Source organism: Panulirus ornatus, chromosome 63 (genome assembly GCF_036320965.1).
Source record: "Panulirus ornatus isolate Po-2019 chromosome 63, ASM3632096v1, whole genome shotgun sequence".
In the NCBI taxonomy this organism is placed as follows: domain Eukaryota; kingdom Metazoa; phylum Arthropoda; class Malacostraca; order Decapoda; family Palinuridae; genus Panulirus; species Panulirus ornatus.
Window position 1 is genome coordinate 7,446,353 of NC_092286.1, and position 24,467 is coordinate 7,470,819.

The following is a 24,467-nucleotide window of genomic DNA, read 5'->3' on the forward strand; positions in this document are numbered from 1 at the left end:
TGATAAACTAAGTAGCACTTTAATTAACGTGGTGTATTGCCTTAAACACACTGGGCTTAAGGCAAGGATACGTAAGGGATGATGAAGAAACTGTATTAACCTGATCCAGTCCATTGAATTAGGAATAGAGTGAGTGGTTGTCAAGTTGCACTCCTCTTACCCAGGTAGCTGTCTTTTCTTTCTTTCTGCCTCACTCACACATAGACTGCTGACATTCTGTCCGCACACACAGACACACACATAGTCTCCCCTTGTCACACATAACACTTGACATCACTTGGCTCATACAAAATAGTCCTCATAACTCTAGGTATATATTTATTTATATGTATGTAAATAGATAAATAGGTCTCCATTAGATGATATGTAGCCCCTCAGGTAACTTTTCTTATTAGTGCTATCTTTCGGACTTGGTATTAACTTTAAACCTTATACTCTGGTTTAGTTTCAGTTGAAAGAATCCATGTCCTTCAGATGATGTTGATAATTCCATATCCTGCTTATATTAATTTGTCTGAATTTCAGCCTCAAGGTATTACAGCTTTCTTGTGCAAATCTTTCTTTTTCTCTCCACAGGTTTGCTTGACATAGTGATTAGTAGAATTTTTATTTCATTATGCAAGGGGTTTTAGTGAGCTAATGGCCTTCCAGTGTGTCTGTGTAAAGGTGTGAAGAGTATTTGGCATGGCCCTGTAAAGTATATTAGCAGCAATCCTGTTTCATGGTCACCTAATAATATTTGGAGTTGTACATAGTATAGATATAACTGAATAAGGAAAGTACAGAGGAGCTAAAAAGTCATAGAACTTTATCAGGCTTTGGTCAGTTTTAGCAAATATCTCAGGACTAAGAGAACTGTTGCTTCTACACTGAGGTGTTTTGTGAGTGTAGTATCCACGAAAATATTAACTCCGACAATGTCTTTTGCCATAGACAAAAAGTTAAAAGCATTAAGCAAAAGGTGGGTTAACTTGATAAGCTTTTACATACTGTAAACGAAAACAGAAAATTTAGGCAGGCCTTCAACTTCTTTTTGAGCTCATATTAGGCTGGAGCCTGAGCAGAAAAGTAAATTTATTGGAAGTACTCTTACAGCATAATCTCCCCAGGACTTTTGTAGGCAAGGTCAGAACCTCAGAAAGTTTGTGGTTCTGTTAATGGATGACTTCAGCAGTGAAGATGAGACAGGGTGAATTTTTTTTTTCAAGCTGGGGTTATGGGCATAACCTTAAGAGAAAGAGGCAGGGGGGGGACACTTTTGGGCAAAATATGAGATTTTTCCCAAAACTTGTTACCATCAGTAAAACTGGAAGTAGGAAGAAGACCAGGTTGATTCCAGGACACCAAACATCAGTTCTTTTGGTTGTTTCACAGAATCTTCAAAAATCTCAGGTGGTCTAAGAGGGAAAACAAGATGGTAAAGTTTGCAAGGGGTAGTCAAACTATTCTATTACAAGAAGCAGCCCTCCTGATAAAGATGTATATACAAGAGATGTTGAGTATATTTTCAGAATAACCAGCTTCAGGAAGAAGTACTCATTTGCAGATACTGTTGGTAGATAGAAGAAAGATGTACCCAAGAAGAGAAAGGCTCTGTACTGAGTATATAGTGTGCCTGTTCAGAATGATGACTATTTAGTAAGTTTGGTAAGTAATTCAGAAAGAGGCATAATTGGGTACAGACAACTTTGAGAAAGCACACTGGCATATTCTTAGAAATCCAGTGCCTTAATTTCCGAGCATCCACAATTGACCACTTAGCTTGCAGGTTCTTGGTCATGCCTTTAGTTTGTAATATTGCAACAATAATATTTACAACATTTCTAACCAAAGTTATAAAACAGAGAAGAGGAATAAAATTTTGTACTTATTTGGATGACTGGCTTATTTAGCCCCTTAATCAGGTATCTGAAATTCCTGGATGTTTATGTTTAATAGTTGGTGGTTATTTATGGAGTGGTTTGCATGGGTAGGACCTAGTGCTGTTGCAGAGAATTGAGTAGCAAGCATATTGAGATGGTATTTTATAAGAAGTTTTGTCATTTCACCATGTTGCTGAGTGTTTGCGGTTGCTAGGCAGTCAGTGATTATTTTCAATGCTCTTTTTTTGTAGTTTGCAGCTTTATTGTATTTGTTTTTCATAGGATGGATGACCAGGAAAATAAATCATGGTTGCGTAGGACACTAATCATTTCACCCTACTCTTTTCATATAATGCCTTCATCCATTAAAATACTACAAACATTTCATGCATTCTCATATTTATTTCGAGCCACAAACCAAAATTTTATTTCTCTCTCACAAAGGCACTTAATGTATAAAAGCTAATAACAACATTCAAAAGTCTTCCCAGCACAATAGCAGTCAGTACCTTCCAAAGTGGTTTCCTATTCCTTCACCAAATCACTATTTGCCATGTACACTTTTTTGTTTTCTCAAGAATATCTCCTCTACCTGTTGAGGTGTAAAAGTCTGATCTGCATACCATTTTCTCTTTGTGAATCTACATTGTTTTTCACTTATTAAAAGCATATGTATTTTAAATTTCCTTTTGGATATAACCATTTCCTTGTCTTTGTTGCAGTGTAACTTTCCCTTAACCCTTGTCCATAAAAACAGTAGATAAGTTCATTTCTTTTTTTTTTTTTACATAAATCAAAGGTTAAAGATACTCATTCTTTATTTTCAGTACTATATTTCTGACTTAGTATAATCACATTCACTGTTAGGGCAACCATAGTGTTAAGCGCAGGTGGGGAAACGTTGCTTCCTAAATATATACAATTTACTTAGCAGAGTGATTTAGGACACAAGAGTGGAACGGGATTTCTCCTCCTGGCCAAGTGAAGCCTATACTGGCCACACCCACAGCTTGCACACTGCGACCATCTCTTGAATAGTCGCTAAAATATCCAGGATAATACATATATAGAATTTATCTCTTGCAAGAAAATAAATAAGCTCTGATAGATAATTCGTCGTCCAACATTCTCACTATAAAATTTTCACCATGTCCATTTACAGAGATGAGGAGCAACTCCGTTAATTGTCAGTTGCAAACACACAACTACTGTTTCTCATTGTCCATCAGTTCCAAAATATCTTTTTCTCGTGCTACATACAATGATAATCCAGCTGACACTCAGGGGGGTTCTACTGCACTGGAACAATAATGTAGATATTCAAATAACCCAATAAACCCATTGCAGACTCATGATGACAGAGTAGAACAAAATAAAAATATCCAGGATTGATCAGACAAAACCTTGACCCTTGTTTTTGGTACACATTAGGTCCTGATGGTCTGATTGTTTCCAAGATGCTTCTAATAATTTCCTTCATTTTATGCATATTAGAAATTTTACAGTAAATTTGAATTGTACTCAAGTTACAAGTAACTGTTACATGGAAATTTGAAATTTTACAGAAAATCTGTCTTGTACATAGTGTAGACTAAAAATTTTGTATTCCTGTATTAAATTTTTTAATTCATTCAAGAATTTGCCTCAGTTCTTAGTGCAAACTAAAACACTAAACCCTGAGTGATTGCCAGGCAGTAGCAACAAGAAAGTGCAAATTTTACTGTGAAGAAATTCTAAAATCCCTTCAAGATGAGGAGAATGAGGAGACCAGTTGCTGTCATCCTGTTGATACAATAGTGATGCATCAATACACAGTCATTTGGACAAAGAATACTGATAACAATACTGCACTCTGCTGTATACCAGGGAAAGGGTTGACGTGATGGAAGAAGACTGAGAGGTGGGAAGGGGAAAAGATGGTTGGGATAAAAGAAAAAATGTGGTGCAAGGAGAGGAAAGGGCAATAAGTGGAGAGAGAAGAAACTGTGGCAGTGGAGAGGGGAAAGAATGAAAAGGCAATAAGAGGAGAGAGAGGAAACAGTGCCAGTGGAGACGGGAAAAGTTGATGGAAGACAGAAAAGTACTAAGAAAGGAGATAGTAAGGAAGAAGTTGGATAGGACAGAAGCAGCAGAAGAGAAAAAAATGTAGCAGAATAGAAAACGAGAGGAGAAATGCATTAGCAAAGAGTGTCAAATTACTAATAGAAGGAAGAGTTGAGAGGTGTTTATACAGAGACATTGGAAGAGGGTTTTAAAGTGTATGAGGAGAGAAACAGTGGAAGAAAATGTGGGAAAGGAAAATGATTTTGAGAGGAGGAGGAGGAGTAGAGGGAGGGGAAAGATGATGGGCAAGGAGATGCAACTGGAAACAGGTAAGTTTATAAGGGAGATATGAAGGGAAAATGTGGCAGTAGTGGGAAGGGGATAATTAGATGAGAAAAGGAAAGTATGTTAAGTGACAGGGAACTGAAGGGGATCTAGAGGGAAAAAAGTGTACAATGGAGGTTACCTGGAAAAGGCAAGGGAAGTGGCGTCACAGACAAAAAAGATTTGTAGGATGACTAATATAGATGATCTGGTAGGAGGTTTTACAGAGGAAGGCACAGAGAAATGTCTCTTAAGGAAAAGGGCATGAACATGGGATTCTGAAAGAGTAAGGTTTGGGAAGGAAAAGGATTTATAAAATTTGGTATGGAGTGGAGATTTTACGAATATATGTGAAAGCATTATCGATCATGAATGTGTAGAGGAGGAGGAGGGAGCAGGGCCTTGTAGAAGGAAGGCAGAGAGAGGAAAACTCATGGGTTTATGGCATAGAAGACTTGAGGAAGGAGGGGACAGAGAGGGCGTTCTTGGTCTTGGAAAGAAAGGCATAGAGACAGTGATGTGGAGGAGGAGTACGGAGAGCCTGGAAAGGATCATTACAGAAAAGGGCATGAAGATGGTATCATGGGGAGTCCTACTCAGAGTTAATGCTTTAGGTGACAAGGGCACAACGAGACTATAAAAACGGCAACACCCAAATGAGGACGACCAAAACGTCCATGATGGACCTGTCTTGTGTTTCCTCTGGTCACTCTGTAAGTGTACACCCAACACAGACCTGGGTACACATGGCCAGTACCTGGATACACTTAGCCAGGTCCTGTATACACACAGCTGGTGCCTGTGTACACATAGCCAGATCCTGTGTACACATGGTCATTAGGGATAATCAGAACCTGTGTCCACATGCTGATTAAAAGTCAGTTAAAATTCAAGTCATTATGTCAATTCAGGTCAGCATGTATAGAAGTCAAGCTGAATTAGGTCACAAAAGGCCGGCACAATGAACATTAGCTGACATTGTGTGTGGGTCATTATTTGTCACTGGTCATGTCAGTCAGTCACTGAATGATTCTGTCAGTCAGTCTTAAGACAAGGTCTAATAATTATTATCTTTGGCATTTGCTGTCATTGATAAAAAATTCAACAATAGAACTCTAACATTAAAATCACAAAGAGGCAACACAAAAGTGCATCCACACCCCTAGAAACTGCTAGATGCAGCACCAGTGGCTGAGATGTGGCACTGGTAGCCAAGGTATGGCACTGGTGACTAGGAAGTGTCACCAGTGATTAAAATGTGACACCAATGGCTGTGATGTGACACCAGTGGCTAAGATGTGCCACCATAAGCCTAGATGTGGCACCAGAAGCTGTGATGCAACATCAGTAGGCAAGATGTAACACCGGTGGCTAAAATGTGGCACAGGTGGTCAGGCTCCTCTCATATCCCATGCAATTCTTGGTCCAGGACAGCCACATTTAAGTGACCAACAATTTTGGTTTTTAATATGGTTTTATCAACTAGGGATTACAAGAACATTAATTACCATTTTACTACTACTGCTATCAAATCTCTGACAGTGTTTTGTTTTCAAGATAGAGAATATTCCTAGTTGATGATGCTGCAGTTTAATGTGACTGAAAAAATGCCTGGACTGAACTCTTCAAACATGCCCACTACTGTTATAGATATTAATGACTGAACAGACACAAAAAATATGTTCTTTAGACACACCCACTTCGTTGATGCAAGTATAATCAATGCTTAAGACGTAAAATGCATTTCCCATTCCCATTTACTGTTTTAATATAAATTATTGTCATTGGCAAGAACTTAAGTGCACTTCTTAGGTATGCCAATGGATGTAATGCTGACTGCAGCTATTTGCTGAATTTGAATATATTAAGAGTATTGTTTTCAAACAGTTTCTTCTTTTTTCTTCTTTTTTTTCTTGTTTGCATTAGTGGAGTGTGTGAGTGTCTGAAGAACAGAAGTGGACAGAGTCGTCTCAGAATATGAGAGGGCCAGCAAAATATGCTACACACAAAGATCTTACATGGCCAACAAATACACAAGTGTACATCTAATGTTTCTTTTATGTTCCTGCAATAGTTGGTAATATGCACATCAAAGAGACTGGAAGAAGACACAGTAGACACATATATATTATAACTCCAGGAGACCAGCTCTTTGGATTCACCCAAGAATGAGTGTACTAATATTTACCAGAAAAAATGAAAAATTTTAAGAGGGATCAAAATCAGTTGAAAAATAACACTTTTTGTTAGAACTTGAGGAGTTATTTTTAGAGCCAAATATCATACAGTGAGATTAAAAGAGTTCGTTGGTTGCCTGCAAAGTGTCTACATAACACCTATAAACAGCAAAATACCTTTTCCCAAAAATGTTCAATAGCTGCCCTGTGCGAATGGTTAGTTAAGTGAAGGCAGATTCTGGTGGCAAGGAGGAAGGACACAGACCACTGTCAACAGACTCAGACTTTGTAAAATTTGCCAGATACAATAAGGGATAGATTTTGTTACCACCTTGCCTGCCAGCATAAAGGGTGCATCAACCAGTGACAAATGGCACTGCCAACCAGCTACAAGTACAATGGGGGTGTCAGCCAGTGACAATAAAGTGTGCTGACCAGAGACACGGGATACTACAAAACCCAACTGAGGCATTCAAAACCCAACACTTTACCACACTTATCACTTTGGATTTTCTAATACAAAGTATTTGCAACCCAGAAGCCAAATGCATGGCATTTATATTTCAGGATGTGTATGAAAATATTCTTAGTTACAGCCACTTTTGGTTAAAACCATATTCTCAAAAATATGCAAGCCCATGCATATAGTTAGCTTTTTTAATGACTGATTATCACAATGAAATATGTTTACAGAGAATCAAATGTAATGTCCTCAGTATTGGTAATCTACTTTAAAATCACAAAAGTTGTGCATTTGCCAGTGTCTGTTACTCTTATCTGGCTAACTGAACAATGGACATTAATGCAGTGCAAAGGACATCTTAACACCACCTTTTTACAACATTGGAACCACTAAATAAATGTCAAGGGCATTCTTGTGAATGCTAATTGGACAAATGTAGAAACTGAACAACATAAGTGTTCTTACTGACTTAGCTTTAAGATTTGTTGTAGTGATGACAAAGTCATTATTTTCATGTGCATGTAGTATTTTTGTTTGTATAGTATTCATATATGTACAGTAATTGTGCATGTCTGTAAGTTCACATGTATTTTATATTTGTGTGCTCATGTTTTTCCTGTATAGAAACTATTATTAGTTAGTAATATGTGTATGCTTTCCATTGTTTTTCAACTCTTAAACCATCACTATTAATGTGTATATGTGCATAAACAGGTACATAACTTGGTCTTCACTTATAAGTGTAAAAGTACTAAATAAGGGCTCCTTACTTATGGAATAATGTATAAAAATTATTCCAAAGTATGAATAAAATCTTGTTATAAGGCTGTTCCTTTTTAGGGAATTGAACATCGCATCTCCATCTTTTGGAAAATATTTTCCGTAATGTCACCCTTTTGTATACAAACCATAAAATGTCGCCTCTCTGAGTATACAAAACAAACTTTATTCGTATTATTAACACTCCTCTTCAGCAATTCCTTTTTAATAAGCAATTGCACTGTAAGAAAATTTTATCTGATGTGATACCAAAAATCTTGTTAAAGCTTTTTTTTTTTTTATAAAAACATCATTCATAAACTAAGTTTCAGTGGTGATTCACAATAACTGCTCATTAGAACAGTGATACACTCATTTACTTGTAAAGTATGAGTATAACTAGTGGTAATAACCTTGTCCTCAGTATCACAACAACAGATAAGCAGTAATCCTACCATTTGTCTCATGTATTCTTGGATATTTTCTAAGAAATACATCTAACATCATCCTCATAAACTGTATATAACATCAGTAGGTTTCTAATTCAATTAATAAGTACATCTGTTTCCCTTGCCTAAAAGTGAGATTAGATCCTAACTTCTCTGCACACACAAAACTAAATGCAAACTTTCACAAGTTGCATCAAAATGTCAGACTTGTTAATGCCAATATAAAACTTCTTCAGAAGTCCTCACTGGCATTCATCAGTATCAGCTGACAAAAAATAAAGCCAATATACTGTATGTGTGTGTTTAGGGAAATAATTTATTTGGATCTAATGAATTTAACTACACACCTGCAAATGGATAAACACCTGATAGTGTATTAAGTAATGACCATACATATTTATATTATGTAATAAATTTCTCTTACCAGTAGCACCATCTATGCCTCAGGGCCCATTTGTATGATTCAATTACAATGGTTCATTTCATACATAAGCTTGTTAATCTTTACAAGGTAAACAAAGTCCCTTTTGCTAAGCACATGTGGTGAATCTTCAACTTAAGGCTAGGTATCACCTTTATGAACTTGGCTAAGGGAATTTGTATCAGGCTACTAGAAAGCCAAAGCTTGATATTTTTGTCATGAGTAACAAATGGAGACATGAAAAGAAGAATTTTCTAATCTTTCATAGACAGCTAGTGTGTAATCTAAAGGAATCAATTTTAACAATAACAGTTTTTAAGGGTGGTATATCTATCAACATAAATGAAAATTTCAACAGAAAGTTGAAAATAATTGATTACAATTGAATAAAAAAATCTAATTACACTAACATCCATTTACAGTGGTTATTAATGATCACAAATGCAAAGTGGAGGATAAATGAATGGTTTATATATGCAATAAAGCAGTAAAAAAGTTAGTTCCATATAACTTAGTGGTTCATCTTGGTGTGCAATAACTGAAAGAGGGTGTTAAAATATAACTTTCTGGTGACAGGGATGCTGGACAGTGCTCAGCTGAATGCTGTGTAGTACTCAAAATTAGGGGCGAAAATATATCCAAGACATAAAGGAATTAGTATCTTCATTATCAAAGTTCAAGGTGCATCAGATTTCGGTTGCCTTGGGTTAACTTGCAACAGGATCATGATTATCCAGGACACTAGTGCATTAAGGCCTTAGTTATTATGCACTCTTATGTATAGGACCATCATTATTAAGGACCTATGGGCACCAGGATCTTGATTTTCCAGGATCCACCTGCATCAGGATCTTGGTTATTAAGGCTCTAGTTGCTCACAAAAATGTATTTTTCAACATGCAAAGTGCTTCAATACTTTTGTGGCCCAGTACCTAGGTGCATTAGGATATTTGTCGTTTCAGAATAAAATGCACCAAGACAGGGTCATGTAAGACTTAAGTGCAACAGGAACTTGATATCTCAAGGCGAAAAATAGGATTATATTTCCGTAAAATGCAGTAGGATTATCCAAAATCCAAGTGCACCTGCATTTACCTAACGCATGAAAGAAACTTATGGATAAAGTGGACTGATATCTTGATGATTTCTGTCTTTCATATACATGGTATATCTTTCATACTTGTTTGAAAAATTTTCTAATTTTAGTAAATGAAGATTACCAATATATTAGTGTCTTGGGTAAGCTTGGCCTCATGGATTTGAGAATTTATGATACAACGTATTGGAGATTTTGCTGTAGGAATACAACACAAAATCTGATTAAAGCACAAAGTAAAAAAGATTACATAAAAAAATACCATATTTAATTAACATGAATATGGGTTGGAGATATTACCAATAATTCATTAATCAAGGTAAAAGAATAACTAAAAATTTTGATATCAATATCAAAAATCATGATTACATATAATTAAGAGAGTATGTCATGATATCTATAAGATAGCAACAGTGCATATATTAATTAAAATGAAAGAGTAACAATGAATATTACAATTACAAGAGCATTTTTGAAAAAAATAAACAATGTTACTGCTAACAGGAGGACCACCCATGCCTGACAATAAATTTTGCAACACAAGAGAAACCACTGGTTCAGCAAATAACACTTTCATACAAATACAAAATGCAACACTAGTCCAGAGGATATTCAGCTTGACATAACTCTTTGTGAAATAACTTGTATGCTAATACTTTTGCTTTTTAGTTAAATATACTGCTGAAGAAGGGGTTTTGGCTGAAGCGTAGCCTGCATCCTGTGCTGGTCTAAGTTAAAGGGCATCAGAGAGAAGCCACATAGGCCTAGGGGCGCCTGGTCAAGCAATGCTGCTAGACTCATTACCCCATTCGCAACATTCGATAATAAGCCTTCCAGCACTGCTCCATTAATGCTCATCACTTGACATATTATGCTTTGTTTAACTAAGCTAATGTTTCATATATTTATTTATATATATATCTCTATGTATTGAGCCACATATACAATATATTACAAAGAGATCCTACAGATACTCACAGCAACAAACTGGTGTATTGTACATACTTTCCGCTCAACCAAAAAGCAAAATATATTACCATTACAAACAGTATCTGGGAAAAGAAAGTCAGTGTCATCTACTTGACCATCTTCTATCAAACAATATGAAATGAGCTTCACGGCTGGGTCTTAGAAAACATTAAGTCAAAACGGCCCACTAGAACCACTGATCCTACAGAGTCTTTCACAGCTAACTACAACACTGGAGTGTGGAGATGCATAGACGTGTGGAAATGCCGCTACCGCTTTGGATGCTCTATCAAAACCATAAGATAATTTCAATATTTATTTCCCTGAAGCCCGGTCGTTCTTTCACTCTTTTAGGATTATGCTGTTGATAAACATTTCCCCTCATCATATTTCTATATTTGCAGTCTTTTTAACATACTTGTTTTTGGGGTTTAATAAAGATCTCTCAGAGGTCACAACAATCTTAAAAGCAGTCCAGCACATGCTTTTTATCATATTTTTCTTGACAAGTATTAAACCTAGTAAAAAAGGAAACAATAAAGGCGGCACCCCCAGTTCCCCTGTGCATTCCAACAAGCCACAAGGGCGCACAGTGCTGCCGCTACACACACCACCTCCCACCACCTTGATCCCTGGCACCACATCTGGTGGCAGTCTCCATTCTCACCATGGTAACAATGTGTTTCAACTTTTATTAGAGAATAACCGGTTTTGTGGGGAAATTGTTACAATTAAAGGCTTGCATTGGCATTCTTTTTTACCGAGTACTAAGTTGTAGGTGAGTGGTATGGTAGTGTGGTGGAGGCGGCAAGCTACGTGGTAGTAGGCCTACTCTAGCAGGACATATGGCTGAGCTCCGTGCTGATGCTTTAGGCCTGGGGGGTGGGAAGGGCACTCAGGTAGCCAGTCACTTGACTACAAGTCATGGTGGTGGCACATTCTTGCTACTGCATTGTGTGCACACACACACACACACACACACACAGACACACACACATGCACAAACACACTCACACAAACAAACATCTGAAAAGTCCTGATGCTCAGCACTATACTCCCAATTTAGATCTTTTAAGCAATCTACTATTATTTCATAACACTTGTCATCTTTTTGTCTTGACTTTGCGCTTGTTATAATCATTTGAGCGGTTGGGAAGCCCTCCAGTGCCTGATGCTTGGCTTGGTCTTGTGGCCACCTATACAGCAGCAGCTGGGGGATGGAGAGGTTGAGGAGTCACAAACATTGCCCTGCTCACTCTGGCTTGAGACGATGCCACTGGACAACAGTCTGCCGAGGCTTGGTGATCATGTCACTCCAGTGCTTTGTTTCTGAAGTGCCACTCCCAGCCTTACCTTGAGGAGGATATGATAACATTAGACAAACGTCTCATGTATCTGACATTAATCAAAGTTATATCTATAGCAAAATGTAAAACGGACAATACACGATCAAGTGACCATTACAAACAATTGTTTGACTTTTGTGGTGTGAAGGTTAGAGGGGAGCTTTAGAAAAGCTTGGGCTACTTGCATGCCAGTCTTCCATGCAAAATAATTAAGCTAACAAATAGTATCTTTTGGCTCAACAATCTGCAGTGAACTCATGAGAGGCAACTAAGAGTTAGAAGTCAGAGGCCACATGGTATGAAGTCAAAAATTGAATCTTATCCCAAAAGGAAGTTGATAATTCAAAAAGTTTAAATTTTGCCTGATACTATAAATGAGTCCCTCCATGATTAAACAAACTCATTTTAGAAAAGAATGAATTAAAGAAAAATATGAAGGATGAAAGAAAAGATATTAATGTGAGAGGTGGGATGGGGAAACTTAAGTGAGGCAAAAAGTAGCTGCTGTCTTTGAGGAATAGGGCAGGTTTTAAGAAGCAGGGAAGAAAGAATGAGAGATAAGGCCGATGATATTATAAGAGATGAGGAGGAAAGTGTAGGAGGTGATGTAATATAAACTGTGAAAAGTGCAGCAAGAGAGGAGGGAGAGAAAATAATGAGAGACCTACCCAGCATGATCTTGCCAATGGCCTCATTGCGACCAACTTTATCATGGTCCATGACAGTAACATTGAGTTGGCACTCCCGGATGCGCTCCCATGGTACATCAAACATCACACTAAAGTTGAATTCAGGGTTAAGAGTGCAGAATTGAACCTCGGACTTCTTTTTCTCTATCCGCTTCTCTCCAAAATACAACCAGACCTTCACATAAGGATCTGTTGAAGATGGGGAAAAGGGTTAAAACATGGGTAAAAGGATTAAAACACATCACATATTTACCTTCAGTAAGGCTGTTAATACCTCAAATGTTCATTTTGAATAATGTGACAATATTAAAGGTTTGTCAGGGTTAAACTGAAATTTTTGTAAGTGTTGAAAATAGCAAATGTTGAGGGCATTATGATCCTTATTGAGATTAGGTAACACACAGCAGTGGAAATACTGGAAAGGAAGATGAATATCAAAGGTGTCTTCACAATGTTTACTCATATATGATAATTTCTCACCACTTCATATATTTAATGACATTTGTTAGTGTTTAACATCTACATCATCCATATCACCTTTGTCAAGATTTTCTTTCAACATAACTACTGTTTTCAGCTGAAATTAAAGGGTAGGATGATGACATTAAAAACTCTGGTGTTTGTAAAATAAATCTTTCACTGGCTGAGATGTACCTGTATAAAGGAGACAAAAAACAACAGAAAAATCAAATGATGTCTATGTACGTGATAAACCTTCATAAAGACTACTTTGTAGCATGCTTTTAACTATCCAGTTCTTTTGGAAAAGGCAGTGGAAAATGGGATATTTTGATGAAAATTATTAACAACTTCCTAAGCAATTGCTTCCTCTATAACTAGGAATTGCTCTGGAAGATACAAAGGGAAATTCTTTACTGAGAAAATGCCCATTAAAATTATGAATCCAAAAAGCTCAGTTAATCTTACTCCAAAATATGAGATTATAATACTTAAAAATGTCAAATGACCTTACAGAAAGAATGAATTATTCTCTTTAATTATAAAGGATCACCTTCCTGATAAATGAATGTGCTGTTAAATGAAGCATCACTCTATTGAAAAATTAAAGTTTGCCTTTACTTTCATCATTATTTCCATCACTTTACTCATATGACTTCATTGCTCTAAGGACTTCATTTCTTACATTATCATTTGAAAGTCAACTAAAGTTTGCAGTATATAACAAAATTGCTTAGTACGTTACTATGCTCTTTATGGTTCAAGAGCATTATCCTCTAAATGAGAAACTCTTGGTAAATTATGTTGTCATAAATGTCATAAAAAAATCAATATACATAGGAAAGAATCACAAATAGTTGCTTAGTAATACTCCCCTAATTTTACCAATTCAGTGAAGCTCCAGGATCATTTTGCCTGAATTTTTTTTCTTTTAGGTTTTGGCACAGTTCTGTTGCATTTCTAGATTACTTTACTAATATTTGATCGATTTTACTCATAGTAACAGAGAAAATCACAGACCAACCTTTTCTCCTGAATATGGCAAAGTACTTTTTTGTCATCGCCATTGTTATCAAATGGAATTATTTCCTAGTTAGAGTGGATGAAAGCAGTAATATAGATATGTGTATGAAGATTTGATAAATACTTTGACTCAAGATCACGACAACCATTATTTGTGCCTCCTTAGTCACACGATCAATTTGCAGATTTTTCTCTTTGAATCATCTGTATTCCTTTCTACTCTTACCACACTTACTTGTGAGCTTGGTGTCTTCCAGTGCAAATATACTAGAAAGGAACAAATGGTCTAATGCTGTTTGAATTCTTGTGTATTCCTGTATATTTCCTTTCAAAATTCTCAAGAGCACCTTGAAAATGTTTAAATGTTTCTGGTGCATTTATCAAACATTCTACTGAAGTTACTCAACAGAGATTCTTGAAGGCCCCTGCTTTGAGCACTTTCCTTCCAGCAAAAGTCTTCTGAGCACTTCACTTGATGTTTTTGTGATATCCTTGGAGAACTGTACAAAAAATTCACATAAATTCCTGGAGCTCTTTACCCAAAAACAAACTCACTGTCTTCAGTTGAGCATCCACCTTTCTGCTGAGATTCATGAATCAATTGAGCAGATGCCTTAACAAAAGTTTCAATGGCGATTAGAAATTAGAGGAACAAGTTTCCAAAATTTGCAATGAAGTTCTCAGATCAGTTAACCAAACTTTCACGAAGCCTTTCACAAAGTTCCTGGACATACTTTACCATTTTTTTTAAGCTTCCAGAACATTTGCATGGTCTTTGAGGCTTTTGAATCAGTTCACTAGAGGTTCCTGAAACACTTACTTTTTTCACGAGCTTTGGTATTTCCACTAAGGTGTCTGGATCCCTTTGCTTGATTTTCCAATGCTTACGTGACCATCACTAAGGTTTCAAGAACACTTCAAATGACATTCCTCTAAGGTTCTGAATACTTTATACCTAACCTGACTTTCGATGATTTTTTCAACTAGATTTTCTACTGGGACTTCCAGAGCACTGGGAGATGCCTGAGGCATTTTCTCTAACTCCAGTGAAATTCCAAAGGCACAGCAACACTTTTTGCTACCTCCTTACCTGACTTTCCATTGATGTCTTTCGCCTTCAGATTCCTGCATTTGATGACTGTAAGTGTAAGCTGGGAGGTTGAGGGTTGGTACATGAGTGAGGTCAGAATCTCGCCACATTTGTTCTTCTCCAAGGGGTGCAGGGCTTTCCAAAAGGTGTTGTTCTTTTCTGAGAAATCAACCTGGAAAATGGGAAAACACATACATTTGGTTGGGATAGCATTTCAAGCCTTAATGATGCGACAAAACAAAGCAAAACGTATGAGGTGCTTAAATCCTTTGCTTCTATATCAACTAAACGCATAGACTGCTGCGTTAGGTTCTATCAAAGATAACAATAAAAATGCTTTAGGTATAGATAAAAGGCCAGAAGAATGACAACCGGACTTATATTAGTGTGTGAAGAATACTTTGCAGTAAAACAGGGGATATATCACATACTGTTACCGTTTGAAGGACATGGATTAAGGTAAACAGTACAATTACTGTTTTAGCCCAATTGAACACACTATTAATGGTGGGTTTTGCTGTGAGCATTACCAAACCAATCGTTAGTTTCCTAACAATCATAAACTAACAACAAAACAAACTCTAGTGATCTGAGATTATGATACACTACAGTGTTGTGAACACCACAAAGAATACCCTCTACAATGGGAACGTAAATTTACAACAGTAACATTTGCTGCCTTCTCAGTATGCAAGAACTTTGATTCCCTAAACATTGTGGTGTGTCGTCACTTAAGATCATGACTTGATAAAATGTTGCCAAAATGGGCACTCTTAAATGTGAAACCTAAAGCAGAATTTAATGTCTGAGATAACGGTAGGGTGGCTATTATGTCACACAAATCATGCCCAGTACAATAGTATGTAGATCACGACAAACAGCAAATAAATGGGGACATGTGAAGGATATTTCGTAATTGGGGACGTGGGTTGTGTGAAAGATATTTTGTAAATACATCCAGTTTTCTACGCAAGTTTATCATTCTGGACCCTACCTTCATTAGCGTTTGCCAACCACATTATTGTTATCGCTGAAGCATCATAAACACCAAATTATCTTATCACTGAGGAGGGTCCAGGGGAAGAGATGAATATATCTTACTGACGAGTATATATATATGTACACACACACACACACGAATATATATATATATATATATATATATATATATATATATATATATATATATATATATATATATATACACACACACACACACACACACACACGAGTCCACGGGGAAATGAAACAAGATAAGTTCCCAATTTCCCAGTGGACTCATAGGAATATACTTGATTACGCGCTCAATTGTGATCATTTCCAGTATATATATATATATATATATATATATATATATATATATATATATATATATATATATATATATATATAATATTATGAGTGGGATGTGTCTTACTCTGTTTCGTGGCGCTACCGCAGGAAACAGCGATCACGTATTAAAAAAAAGAAATATATCATAATTGTTTGCTGTTTCCCGCGTTGGGGAAGCAGCGGCAGGAAAACGAGGAATAGTCTCATTTGATCAAAACCCTCTATCTGCCATGTATAAAGCACCGCAATTAAAGCCCCCTGTCCATAGCCCAGCTTCAAAGACCTTTCAGTGGTTTCCATTTCCCATGACCGCTTCATATACCCTCGTTCAACCCAGATAGCTTGTCCCCCCCTGTATATGACATCGATCCACTTTTCTCTCACATTCCTCCACATATTCAGCACCCGATAACTCGAAGCGTCTCTTACTTCATCTTTCCATCTCTTCCTCGGTTTCCCAGTCCTTCTTGCTCTTTCCTCTTGTGACATGTATACCTTCTTAGTCATTCTCACTCTCCACTAATCCTTTCCATAAGTCTTAACCGCTTCAGCATACCCTCTTGAGCTCTCTCAGACTTTAACTCTTCCAACAGCCACATCTCTCTCTTACCCTGACAGTCCTATGACAACTGACATTCCTATGATCCTATGGTTGACTTAAGGCCCCATGGTAACATGACATTCTTATGATCCTATGGTTCACTTTAGGCCCCATGGTTCCATCAGCTGCTATGTCCACTCCTAAGTATCTAAAACACTCCTCTTCCTATAGGTTCTCACTGATGAAGCAGACAACCAAATCAACCTGTCTCTCTTCCCACTAAGCCTCATAATCTTGCTTTTCTTTATATTAAATCTCAAGACTTCCTTTCCCACGCTCTACCACACTCAAGACACCTGTTTCTGCAGTTTCTCACTCGAGTCTGCCTTCCCACGCTCTACCACACCTGTTTCTGCAGTTTCTCACTCGAGTCTGCCACCAGCGCAGTGTCATCTGCAAACAGCACTTTGCTCACCTCTCAGGCGCTCCCTCAATCCAACCCTAGCATTTGGATACCTTACCACCCAAATCGTAAGCAGATTATACAGCCATGGTGACGTCAGATATCCATGACGCAGACCCATCTTCACCTGAATGTACTAACCCTCTTCTCTCCATACACCTTATTCTCTTGATGAAAACTCCTCACTGCTTCTAGTGGCTTTCCTCCCACCGTATGTACTCGTAACACCTTCCACAAACCAGTGCTGTCAACTTTTCCCAGAGCCATATCACATAAAATTTAGCTAAAGCAAGTCGGAGACTACAGAAGCTCTTATGATTATAAGGAAAAAAAAAATGAGAATGCCTCAAGTTTGTCAGCCATACTTGAAGGTACATACAAAAGAAGAGGAGCTAGCCAGATGATGATTAAAAGAAGAAAGATAAAGACAATGGAAAAAAACTGTGAAATGAAAGAAATAAAAATGGTCTCTCATGGAGGGGGGGAGGGACAACCACCTTTGTAATGAGATAATACTTTTAAACTATTACGATGAGCATAATTACTTCGTAAACCATTCAACTGTTTTTTTTTTTTATTTTGGACTTATTCTAATTTTCACTGTTAACTTTTACGAGTCCGTGTCAATGTTTGCCGAGTTCTAAGAGCAATGTTACCAGCTGGTTGGTTGGTTGGGTCTATCTTGGAGAGGTGGAACGGATGTTTACCACCTGGGAGGCCCAGCTGTTTGTATTTATAAAATAGCCTTGCTACTAATTAAACCAGCCGGCCTTTTTTCTTTTTCTCTCCGCTCGATCGATATCTGGAATGTCTATTTACGCCACACCTCCCACTTTCCCCACAACCCCACCACCCACATTTGAGGTAGGCGCCAACAACCAGAATAATACCAACCAACTTGTTGCCAACCACATTCGTGTACCGAACCATCTACGCACCACCACCACAACTCCTTACTACCACAGTAGTTAACATTCAGTGCCACGTTTACAACCACAACACGCCCCACACCACACTACAGTGCCACTTCCACCATGAACACCACACAGTCGCCACCACAACCACAAGTGCCACCGTCCACTACACCACATCACTACCACCAACACTGCCACTGACATACCACTGTTGATACCACCCCTTTCAGCACCCACTGCCTCACCGACGATCAACATCACCACCTGCAGTGTACCATCACTACTGCCCACGACAGTCCAATACAATAACACATACTACGCTCCCTCCCATTCCACAAACACCGACACCACACCACCAGTGTTATAATTGGAAGATTAACATTTTGATACCCCTAACAATACTGGAAGTTCTACTGGTCCAGAGTGAATTTCAAATGCCAGTTGGGTAATACTTACTAATGCCATTCACTTAATGACCACTCTGTTATCGCGCGCGCGAGAGAGGCGGGAACATGACCCATTGTCGTTTTAAAAGGTTTCCAGTGAAAGTTGAATCAGTGGCGCACAGTTGTCCACGGGAGGTACAATTACTATTATCATTATCATTATTTATTATCATCATTGCTATTACTTATGCTACACCCACGCCATCAGTGCCAACTCCAACACCAACAGTGTTACCTCCTCCCCCAACAACATGAGTGCCACCTCTACCTCACACTTCCCTCACCAGCAGAGCAAGTTTCCTCCCGAGTCCCAGGGTTCAGGGTGAGGTGCCCCTCCGGCAGGTAATCTGTTTGCGACAGCGAGGCGTGGGGGGGGACACAACCTGTCCATAACACTAGGGAGAGAGAGAGAGAGGAAGAGCTTCTCCACCCACCTTTGTTATGGTAAAGCGCTTTCCCTCCCACCCTACTTACGCAGACTCTCTCTCTCTCTCTCTCTCTCTCTCTCTCTCTCTCTCTCTCTCTCTCTCTCTCTCTCTCTTCGTCTATATTCTCCTCAATCTCTTTCAGTAGGATTTTGACTCTCACTCACTCACTCGCCTCTTGCCGCCTCTCTCCTGTCTCTAGAACACACACACACACCCACTGCTCGGGGGCACTAAGAAGGACAATGACCATAGACAACACTCCACCAGAATGGGCTAGGAGATAGAGAGGATAAGGAAGGGGGGGGGGGGGGGGGACACTCTTACTCACTTTGAGCACATCAAAAGCTCCTTATTTCTATCTCCCTGCTTACCCTTGAGCAAACAGGGTGTGTAAACTTGACATTTCAAGGCAATGAATAAATCACTTAAGCCTCCCCTGGTAGGCCTGAATATATAGAGAAATAGATGAGAGAGAGAGAGAGAGAGAGAGAGAGAGAGAGAGAGAGAGAGAGAGAGAGAGAGAGAGGGTGGGTGGGGGGGAGGGGGTGGTTTGGTTGGCTGGAGAGGCTTTACCCTTCGAAAAGTTTACGCTACTTTATTTTCCACGTGAATAATTCGTATAGTTTGTGTGGGAAGCTTCGATTAAAGTGAGATAGTCTTGTCGATTGGCCACTAACCCCCCTTCCCCCCTCCCCACACACACACAGACACAGACACACACCAAGCAAGGCTGACGACACAACTTTTTTCCCTCTATCAGGTTGGGTTTTCCATGGGTGAAGACTGGCTTCCAACCACCGTGTTGGCTACGGAGCTAAGAACGACTTTTAGTCACGTCGCCTCCAGCGAGCTAGACCGACTAGTTTAAACCCTACAGTATGACACTGGCTTCACGTACATCACCCGATGGTTACAGCGAACAAAGACTTGGTTCCTGGCTGTCTTTGCTAATTTTGAACGTTGGTGACGTAGCGCCATCCGCGAAAGAAAGGGATTCGTTCCCTGTCGTCTGAGCATGTCGACTTATGTATACGACCTAATAAAACATTTTGACCTGACTTGAACCCTTAATTAAGAGTTTGGTTTGAAGAATCACCATGCCAAAAAAAAAAATCGCATCATTGGATGGGTATAGCCTATTATCGACTAATCACACCCTATTATCCGACAGACATAACCTATTATCAAAATGGGCATACGCTAATATTTAATATGCATACCTTAAAACTGAAGTCAGATTATAAACTAATTAAAGTCACACTGTGGAAAAACACACTTAAGAATGGTATGATAAATAAATACTAGCCAACGTACATCAAGGAACATGATGTCTTCAAGTACTGGGAGAATTTACGATGAAAATCTCTTTGAGATATCGAAAAATACCAACAACTTCAAATACCGCCACTGACTCTAAATTAAAAAAAAGAAAAGACAATTAAACTTCTGGTGTCGAGAACTTCAAGGTTGCTTTCCTAAACCCCCCCACACAACCCCTTCCCTTCACTCCCTTGCTCCTCTCCGACCCCAACTCCCCCATCACCGTGTAGCTGAGGTCGTTTTAAGACACAGACGCCGTCGAGCGAGGCTACTGACCTCTGGTGTTGGAGGGTTGGCTGTCGCCCGCTCGCCCGCCCGCCGCACTCACGGGAACACTCCAGCGAGGTATTAAGTTCCAAAGGTAGCCACCAGGTGGTGAGCGTTCGTCTTCTTACAGTGATAAAACATGATGTTTCCTTTCTTTTTATCATCATTCCAGGAAAACAAACAAATAATGTAAATGGGGAAGTTGCAGCCAAAATTGGACGACTTCAAGGGAATATTATATATATATATATATATATATATATATATATATATATATATATATATATATATATATATATATATATATAGCCGGGGTGACTTTGGTGACGAAAGCGAAATAAAGCTTACATTTCACTGGTGTGTGTGAGGCTAGGCTGGACCTCCAAGAGCTAGGCTAGGTCATCGCAAAGCCCGAGTGAGCCATGCTCTTGAAAATTAGGTTAGGGTGGATCACTATTCCGAGCCTGCAGGTGGTGAAAGGTCCTTTGCGTGGCTTGTCGTAAAGCCCCGTGGGTGATTACATGGACGCACCACAGGTTACGTGTGCCGTGGTATACTGTGGAAGTTGAGCTGAGGGTTGTGGTCTGTGAAGGATTGTAAATGGGGTGTCAAAGGGGGAGGGTGTCACTCAAGTGTACCAGCCGCTGTTTTCTCTCCCCTGCTACTACTAAAACACAAGTTCACATTAGGGAACTAACAGCTACAATACAGGAGGAGGAGCAAGGAGGCTGGGTTACCCAACGTAATGATCGTCTACTGCGGGAGGAGGGTTCACACAGACGCAATCCCTTGACGTGGCGAAGCAACTCCAGAAGAGACGATTCTTACGATCCAGTTACGAAGTCTGAAGATCATTCGCACGTGTGGCTGTGGAAGGTGTGTCGAGGCTTCATTCAACGAGTCTCTGGGTCTCGAAGGGGAGGAAGACCTCGGCTACGACTCGGATCTCGAGCAGCCCGCCTCCCGGAGGCGTTACGAGTCTCTGGGTCTCGAAGGGGAGGAAGACCTCGGCTACGACTCGGATCTCGAGCAGCCCGCCTCCCGGAGGCGTTACGAGTCTCTGGGTCTCGAAGGGGAGGAAGACCTCGGCTACGACTCGGATCTCGAGCAGCCCGCCTCCCGGAGGCGTTAGAAGGGCACCCTAATATTATGTCTTCCGACTTTTAACTCTTCGTTCATCTTATTGGAAGGTTCCACAAGGCGAAACTATACCGTTAACTTCACGTGGTAACAGGCCAGTGCTGTATCCTGTTGAGCGGAGGTCAAACACTTTTAGGAAATAGGCACTGGAGAACTTCTAAATGACCTCGTTTACTTAAAACGCCAGTTACGAACTGAATGACGGTGGTTTCCATCTCTCTTACGAGGCTGTCAAAGGTCATATGTCGGTTCAGTGCTCAGAATATTATAATGACGGAAAAGTAATATACATAATATTGCACCCAAGCCAAAAAACGCATATCCCTCTCCTCAACCAACCTCTTTGATTCTTATATCACTCCTCCCCTCACCCCCACCCCCCTTCTCGTTCAAAGAGCTCACCCTCAATCCTTCTTTTAAAATCTTATTAAAAAAAAAACCCTCATTCACTGAACGCCTGCTTTAGATCAAGCTCACCCTTCACCTTATGATATAATACACGGTGAATCTCCCTAGTTCGAGATGTTTATTGTTTTATTTTTCCCCCTCAGTAGGAGCTGTAAAGGCCTTCGATGGTCGTCTGCTTGACTCCTTCCTTCCATGAACATTTCTCCCTCACAACACCACCGGTGTCTTTACGAGTGAACAGGAGGATCGTATGGGTGCGTGCGTCGTGTTGAGACGCGAGTCGAGGTGACGACCCCCACAACGTTACCAGACTGGCCACACACCTGCAGGATGATGCTTCAACCACCTATCTACAACACCCGGAACTGCGACCACCTGTCTGCAACACCCGGAACTGCGACCACCTGTCTGCAACGTGTACATTCCACAACACCCGGAACCGCGGGAGGATTTAACTCTGACATACAATAGACAAAGTCTAGTTCACGGCGTTGATCTCCAGTGCGCCGGTGTAATCCTCCACTGAGTATTTCGCCATGCACAAACTTAAAGTCGCCTCGGGGTCTTGCTTCGTGGTAAAGCCATTTAAATTTCAAGATATAAACGAATAGTGTAGGGGGGTTATCACAAATTTCTTTGACTGGTAGAGATAATGGATGATTCATCCATCAAGCAGCTATTTCTTTTATTATTAGGCTCTTACAAGCATGGTTTCGAATCTGTGTACTTCCAATACGACCATGATATATATATATATATATATATATATATATATATATATATATATATATATAATGTTTCAGTCTATAAATTATTCTACGAAATTTTTTTTTGAAACTAAACCTTTTTATACGTTGAAATTATCAATCAAGCTTGGAGCACTGAATAAGTCTCTCTCTCTTCACAGTACAAATGAATCATTTTTGTAACATGCAATATTCATATCTTAGAAGCTTGCCATCACATTCCGTATTGGCGCTACCCGAATTAATAATCAAATGTTATGATAATTTAAGAGAGAGATTTACATTCGCAAATAATATACGAGCTTACCTATGAGGGATCTGATATAGTCTGTAAAGTCGAGGTGACAGACCTATACTGGTCTATATATTATATATGCTGTACGAGCTTACCTATGAGGGATTTGATATAGTCTATACAGTCGAGTTGATTGACCTATACTGGTCTATATATTATATATGCTATAATCTATCGATACCAAGTGTATAACAATTATATATATATATATATATATATATATATATATATATATATATATATATATATATATATATATATATATATATAAATATCAACACATATCAACATCTACCCATTACACTAGCGAAGCATCCCCTTGTCACCACTAGTTGATATTATATGAAACAATCTAAACTATTTATTTATACTAGTTTAGATAAGTGGTACTGATCGATATCAATTCATGCCATCTGTCTAAAATGAACTGAACACCCGTGTTCTTCGCTGTCCTATGTTATTTACATTCGTCTGTTCATCGTGTTCAAACACTTGATTCACGTGTCTGCCATGTATCTGTTCGAATGTATAACCACCTACCTATATTGGTCTATGGCACCTGTCTATAATGTATAACCATCTACCGATATTGGTCTATGGCACCTGTCTGTAGTGTATAACCATCTACCTATATTGGTCTATGGCACCTGTCTGTAATGTATATCCATCTACCTATATTGGTCTATGGCACCTGTCTGTAATGTATAACCATCTACCTATATTGGTCTATGGCACCTGTCTGTAATGTATAACCATCTATCTATATTGGTCTATGGCACCTGTCTGTAATGTATAACCATCTATCTATATTGGTCTATGGCACCTGTCTGTAATGTATAACCATCTATCATATTATATTGGTCTATGGCACCTGTCTGTAGTGCTCTATACTCTCCATACATACCAGTTATATCATCTATTTGGTTCACTGCACGCCACCTACCAATTACATTAGTCTTCACTATCAGTTCCTGTTCTGTCTCTTTTCGACACACAC

General features: G+C 38.9%; 1 protein-coding gene across 8 annotated transcripts in view; it reads right to left on the reverse strand.

Moving 5' to 3' along the window:
• Positions 1 to 2,675: 2,675 nt before the first annotated feature.
• Syt7 (Synaptotagmin 7) overlaps positions 2,676 to 24,467 on the reverse strand; it is a 586,302-nt gene continuing 564,510 nt past the window's right edge. For all 8 annotated transcript variants that reach the window (XM_071656733.1, XM_071656732.1, XM_071656731.1 and 5 more), the window contains 3 exons: positions 15,171 to 15,342; positions 12,578 to 12,787; positions 2,676 to 11,916 (listed from right to left, as the gene is read on the reverse strand). In XM_071656733.1, the coding sequence (XP_071512834.1) occupies positions 11,816 to 11,916; positions 12,578 to 12,787; positions 15,171 to 15,342 (483 nt within the window). In that variant the 3' untranslated portion in view covers positions 2,676 to 11,815. The remainder of the gene's footprint in view (positions 11,917 to 12,577; positions 12,788 to 15,170; positions 15,343 to 24,467) is intronic.